General features: G+C 41.3%; 1 protein-coding gene across 1 annotated transcript; it reads left to right on the top strand.

Annotated features, from left to right (window-relative positions):
* Positions 1-4,304: 4,304 nt before the first annotated feature.
* LOC112087989 lies at positions 4,305-5,526 on the top strand. Its single transcript, XM_024158142.1, has 2 exons — positions 4,305-4,915; positions 4,995-5,526. The coding sequence occupies exons 1-2, from the start codon at positions 4,305-4,307 to the stop codon at positions 5,524-5,526; spliced, it is 1,143 nt and encodes a 380-aa protein (XP_024013910.1).
* Positions 5,527-7,071: the final 1,545 nt, after the last annotated feature.

The raw sequence follows: 7,071 nt of genomic DNA, 5'->3' as shown, positions 1-7,071 counted from the left end.
TTTGAACTGTTATAAATTTAGGATTCATCAGATCAAGTAATAATCTATAATCAGATGATTAAACCTGTGCTTTTATATGTGTTCTTTTAAAGTTTCATGTACCTTCCGAAAGTTCAATCAGCTTGGCAACCTTCACAAGAACCAGGTGAACTCACGTTCATTGCCATGAGGAATTTCGACACTGTATGTCCTATAGACCATTCTGAATCGTCACCAAGAGCCTACACCACAAAACATAATACATGTTCTTTTTGTAATAATGTTTTAAAACATATAAAACGCTCATATCTGACTCCAAGAACTGGTTCGGTTCATGACCATAATCTATGTCTTCATCACCAGCAAATGAAATTTGTTGCATTGCAAGATGAAACAATAAAACGCGAGCACCTAAGAAAGAAAAAAAAAACAATCAAAACTTAAAACAGATAAGAATCAATAAATAAATAAAAAAGCTCGACTCAGCCCAAACTAATAAAAGAGAAAGAAAAGTGCACCAAAACTGGCTAATATATAAAACATAAATATGATAGATACTAAAAAATCACAAATCTAAACCTAAAGCACAAAAAAGAAAATAAAATGTTACCTTTCGGTATAGCAGTAAACTAAACAATCAACGATCAAGAAAGTCCGGCTAAAACACCACCTCCTAAACAGAAAAAAAAAACATCAAACGCTATTATTAATAAGAAGAATTTGTAAAATATAAATATAATCCAACTTCTAATATACATCAGAACAAAATATATTCCTGAAAGAGCTATAAAAGGGAAGACACAAGGTATCACCTAATATATATAAAAGAATGTAGATCTACATGAGCTAACATAAACAAATATAAAACAAAAATAACAACCGAATAGAAAATTAGAAAGCACAAAAACTATTTTTTTAAGAAGTCACAAGATCACTAATGTGAAACACACGAAATATATAGCTTACATGATCGCCAAACATTACAACCGTGTAAGTGAAGAAAAAATGCAAATCGGATAATTCATATATTTTTTTATATTAGAAAACAATATCTAAGTATTTATCAAAACTTACTTAAAGATTAAGAGAGTAACATAACTATATATGATGATTTTTCATTTTTTAATGTTTTTTTATAATTCATATAAATATATATATATATATATTTTTTTAAAAACAATATCTAAGTATCTATTAAGTAAGATTTACTTAAAGATTTATGGAGTAACATAATTATATATTATAAGTTTCGATTTTTAATAAATTAAATGTACCATATGACTTTGTTACTATTCATAATTAGATAAATGGGAAAAACAACTATTCAAACACTGTGCATTTTTCAATAATACAATCTTACCCCTATTTAGTATTCCTCTAACTCTCTCTCTCTCTCACATATCTCTTTCCCTCCCTCATTACAATTCGAAGCATATAGCGACGAACACTCGCTCTCTCACCTATTTCTTTTTCTCCCTCACTACAATTTGAAGCATAGACAGCGATGAAAACTATAATTTATTGTTGTCTTTTTTGCTCAAATGTTTCAATACGTACCTGCTCAGATTTTGTTCTCTGTGCTCTAATGGTAGAAATTATTGATTTTTTTTAAGTTCTGCAAACCAGATCGAATTTTGCTCTAGATCTGTCAAGATTCATCACAAATCATGACAATGTTTCCAGATGACGACTCAATACAAATCTGCGAAGTGTGGAACGAGAATCTTGAATCAGAGATGGCACTGATTCGAGAAGTCGTCGACGATTTCCCTTTCGTCGCCATGGATACTGATTCTAGGCAGATGTTTTAGTGCAATATATAAGTTGTTAACATGTTAAATTTATTTGTATCGCGTTAAACAAATTAATATCATACTTTAAAGTAACCTAGATAGCTGCAAATGTATTTGCTCTAAAACGTAGATAGCTGCCAATGTCTTACCTCTAACTAAGTTTCAATGTTTTGAAAATAAATAACATGTTAGCGAATACAAATATTATGTTAGAGATGATAAATAAATTGTTAGCGGATAAAAATAGTATATTAGAAACGTTAAATAAATTATTAACGAATACAAATTTAGTGTTAGCAAGATAACATATCTTTTATTGATATAAACTTAGTATTAGCAAGATAACATAACATTTATCATATTAATAAAGTATGTAGTATGATAATAAGTTATGTAGTTGTATAACTTATATGTTAACGAAAGAAAAATGATGAAAGAGAAACTCCATACGGGAAGAAAGACTCCTAACAAAAGAAAGAGGGGTTGAAAAGTAATAACACTTTCAAAGTGTCCGACAACCGTCTTATCAATTTTCTGTTTTTCCCATTTACTTAATTTTGACCAGAATGTAGAATTTCTAGCAAATTGTCTATTAAATAAAATTATTTTTTTTATTTTATTTTTGTTTTAAAAAATCGTGATTTTAGTTGTAAAATCGTGATTTTTGATTTGATAAAATCGTAGATTTTGATCAGATTGAGATAAAATCATGTATTTTTATTTGATTTAATATTATTACAACCTATATTATAATCGTGATTTTAGTTATAAACAATTTTTTTTGTTATTAAATTAAAAATAATTTTAAGGAGGGGTAAAGGGTAATTAGCCACTCTGAGATTCAATGAGAGAGCTTAAAACAAAATTTTTACTTCGCTTATAATATATGATATGTTACGTAGTGAATTAAACTCTTTTTACACATTAGTACCGAAAGAGACATATGCATTGTTCCATTTGTACCATCTTTCGGAAATTGTCTAAAACATTTGTTCAATCCATTCTAGATCAGACGAAAGTCGGATTAGTCCACTTTTTTTTACCAATCGTATTGTTGTCTGATTTACTTGGAAACTTCTATGGAAACATATTTTACTACAGGAACAAGCATCTCTTGATAAATCATTTTTTTGGCGGTTTTTGATTAATTAAAGGAAATTAATTTGATAATAAAATAGTCCTCGAGATCTATTCATTCACATACATAAACAAAAAAGAGTAGTGTTGGAGGTACCCTTCGCTACCCGGTTCGGACCGGTTAACGACCAAGATCGGCCCAATTGATTCCGGTTTACGACAGTCTTAACTGAAATGGGCCTGGCCTGATAGCGCGGCCCGCTAGGAGATAGGCCCAGCAACAAGAGGCGGTGAGAGACGACGAGGAAGCCCTAAGTCTTCTCCTCGTTAATGTACTATAAATAGAGGATTTGTCACTGTAGAAGAGGATCTTTTCTGACCCGGAGACATTGAGACCTCAATATTATTGTATCCAGTTCGTCGAGAGACCTCTGAACTGAACGAACTGTAAACTTGAAACTTAATTAAATAAAATCAATCTTCCGAACTCGAATTACCGAACCGACCCTAAATAGTTGAGAACCACAATCAACCGGCACCCACCGTGGGGCCGATTCGGTAATCGACCTCGAAGACATGACGACTGACGAAAGACAACCGACCTCGGTCCAGGTCGGAAGTCACGTGACAAACTGTGAGGACAACCCCACCCAGGTCGGAGGACATACAGACGAAGATGTTCGCAGCCCCGTGTGACCTCAACCTGATGTGCAACAGACTAGAGCGGAGCCGAGCTCGAGCGCTGAAGCCCGCCATGCGACGACAGCTGCCTTCGATCCAACCTCACTCATGAACGCTTTTGCTGCTCAAATGCAGGAACTGGTCCGAAGCAACGATGCCAAATTCGCGACTCTTACCGCACAGATCTCTAGCTTGCAACAAGAGAGTCCGCTTAGACGTCGAAACCTCATCAGCGACTTTCAGGAAGAGCAAGACCCACAGCACACGGCGGCGCGGTCGGTCATGCAGCAGCATTTCGAAAGCCCACCCCAGCAAGCGCGCGCTCAGCCGACTGCACGCGACCTAGAAATCGAGCGGATGCAAGCCCAATTACGAGAAATCAGTTCCAAATTCCACCAAGCCACCAGCTCGGCACCTGAAATCGACCGTGTAATCCAGGAAGCACAGAAAACACCGTTCACTTCCCGAATTACCAACGTTCCCGTTCCCAATCTAGAGAAGTTCAAACTGCGTTTGTATGAGGGGAACTCGGATCCGAGACATTTCCTTACATCGTTCGGCATCATGATCAATCGACTCAAGTTCACCTCGGCTGAACAGAAGGACGCAATTCAATGCCAATTGTTCGTCGAACACCTTGAAGGCATCGCACTAGATTGATTCTCAAGATTGGAAGCCGACTCCATTGACAACTACAAAGAGCTATCGACAAAATTTGCGAAACATTTTTCAATGTTCATTGGACAAAAAACACGTAACTCCGAGCTGTGGGAAATGTCACAAGGCGAAACCGAGTCGCTCAAAGACTTCATGGCACGGTTCAAGCAGATCATGGCACATTGTACAGTGGACGACGAAGCCGCCCTCGAAGCGCTATATCAGAAAACGTGGTACAAATCCCCCTTTCACAAGGAACTTCGCAGGAATAGACCACTCACTCTGGAGGACGCGCTTCACAAATCAAACATTTTCATCGCGGAAGAAGAGGAGGAAGCCGCCAAAGATCGGCAGTATTTAGCGTCAAAACCCGACCAGACCTTGGCTGTCAAGGAGAACTCGGAAACAAAAGCCCAGCCCGGCAGGCAGCACGGAGTAGTGAACCAAGCCGGACCGTCAAACCATAAACCAGGGCGGCCACCAAAGTCTTGGAATACATGGAACAGAGAGGACGATACGCCACTGCATGAACGTTTTTGCGAGTATCACGAGCGATATGGGCACAGCTCGGAGGAATGCCAGCATTTGAGGGATTTCTTACTTCAACAATTCCGTAAGGGGGAAGTCGCCACCGCGGATCTGCCTAAACCCGGACACCGACGGCCGAACCCGCGACAAAACAAACCCGGTAACCAGGAGACGGCGAAGGCAGCCGATTCTGATGAAGAGCAGGCCGCCCCCCCCCCCCCCCCCCCCAAAATGAGACCGCGAAGCACCTAACCGGGAAACGAACGTTCCCAAAACCAGGAAGAAGGTCAACATGATCATGGGAGCCCTCGAATCGTGCAACTACTCCGTCAGAGCACTGAAAGAGTATAGCCGGCAGGCATCGAGTTCACAACCCCAGACAACGGTGGCAACTGTACCATTATTATTCACTGATGCCGACCTGCGGGGAGTGCACATGCCTCAAAACGATTGCCTCGTCGTCGAGCTTCAGCTCGGAGTTGTCGAAGTAAGCAGGATATTAATTGACATTGGGAGCTCGGTAAATGTCATCGGCAAAGAAACACTTAAGAATATGGATTTCCCGGATTCTGAAATCAAGCCCTACATGGAGTCGTTAACCGGGTTCACCGGAGAGAAAACAAGGAGAGTTGGAACGGTGAAGATACCAATCTATGTCGGCGGGTCGGCACGAATGATCAAGTTCTTGGTTCTCAACAAGCCGGCAATAAATAACGCTATTTTGGGAACACCTTGGCTGTTCGACATGAAAACTGTCGCTTCGACATCAATGCGTCAAGTTCCCGACCCCGTCAGGGATCTACACCCTTAAAGGAAGCCAGACCGCGTCTCGACTATGTCACCTTACCGAATGCAAGATCAGCCTTGCGCGAACCTGCTTCATCAGCCCTTTTCAGGAGGATCATACGACCGCAGTTAGTCAGTTTGGTCCACCTAAGCAGAGCCAAGTTGAACAAGTCGGCATCGACCCGACAGACCCAGAAAAATGTGTTGGTATAGGGGCCGAACTCGACAACAACATTCGGGAAGCGCTCATCAGTTTCCTCCAAAAGAACGTCGCAACATTCACATGGTCCATCAGCGACATGCCCGGAATCAACCCAGATATCACTTGCCATGAACTAAATATCGACCCAACATACAAACCGATCAAGCAGAAGAGACGCAAGCTCGGACCCGAAAAAGCCCGGGCAGTCAACGATGAGGTTGAAAAATTACTTAAAGCTGGCTCAATCACGGAAGTTCGGTACCCGGACTAGCTAGCGAACCCAGTAGTCGTAAAGAAAAAGAACGGAAAGTGGAGGATCTGCGTCGACTTTACCGACCTGAACAAAGCATGTCCCAAAGAGAGTTTTCCACTACCTCACATTGATCGATTGGTAGAAGCGACAGCCGGCAACGAACTGTTATCTTTCATGGACGTCTTCTCGGGGTACAACCAAATACTGATGCATCCGGACGATCGTGTAAAGACTTCGTTCATCACAGATCGGGGAATCTACTGCTACAAAGTCATGCCCTTTGGCTTCAAAAACGCAGGCGCCACGTACCAAAGACTCGTGAACCGCATGTTTGCCAGTCAGCTCGGGAAGACGATGGAGGTATACATAGACGACATGTTGGTTAAGTCTCTTCATGCCAAGGACCACATAACGCACCTATCAACGTGCTTCGATATCCTTAACGAGTACGGGATGAAACTCAACCCCGCGAAGTGCACATTCGGCGTAACTGCAGGAGAGTTCCTCGGCTATATTGTTACAGAGCGCGGTATTGAGGCCAACCCTAAACAGATATCCGCAGTCTTGGATTTACCTTCCCCGACCTCAAAAAGGGAAGTTCAAAAGCTCACAGGTCGGATCGCCGCTCTGAACATGTTTATTTCCAGGTCGACCGACAAGTGCCTGCCTTTTAACCAGTTGTTACGAGGTAACAAGCATCATACTTGGAGCGCGGAGTGCGAAGACGCCTTCAAACAGCTGAAAACGTATCTCTCGACCCCCCCCCCCTGATCTTAGCCAAGCCCGAGACCGGCGAGACGCTCTTCTTATACATTGCAATCTCCGCCACGGCGGTTAGCAGCGTTCTAGTCCGAGAAGATAGGGGAGAACAGCGTCCAATATTCTATGTCAGCAAATCATTAAGCGACGCCGAATCCAGATATCCAACCTTAGAAAAATTGGCGCTCGCAGTAGTGGTTTCTGCTCGGAGGCTTCGACTGTACTTCCAGTCTCATTCTGTAACCGTCCTGACCGACCAGCCGCTCCGCACAATTCTGCACAGTCCAAGCCAGTCAGGTCGCCTCGCAAAGTGGGCCGTCAAACTAAACGAGTATGACATTGAAAACAAGAATCGA

The sequence above is a fragment of the Eutrema salsugineum genome, unplaced genomic scaffold (genome assembly GCF_000478725.1).
Source record: "Eutrema salsugineum unplaced genomic scaffold, Eutsalg1_0 scaffold_15, whole genome shotgun sequence".
In the NCBI taxonomy this organism is placed as follows: Eukaryota; Viridiplantae; Streptophyta; class Magnoliopsida; order Brassicales; family Brassicaceae; genus Eutrema; species Eutrema salsugineum.
The sequence above is the reverse complement of the archived record's forward strand: the minus strand, read 5'-3'. Positions and strand labels throughout refer to the sequence as shown.

Excerpts from the sequence above, each read along its gene's own strand:
- LOC112087989 (XM_024158142.1), top strand. The coding sequence starts at position 4,305 with ATGTCACAAGGCGAAACCGAGTCGCTCAAAGACTTCATGGCACGGTTC. Across the intron at positions 4,916-4,994 it reads GCAGCCGATTCTGATGAAGA|GAAGAAGGTCAACATGATCA; the intron begins GCAGGCCGCCCC and ends TCCCAAAACCAG.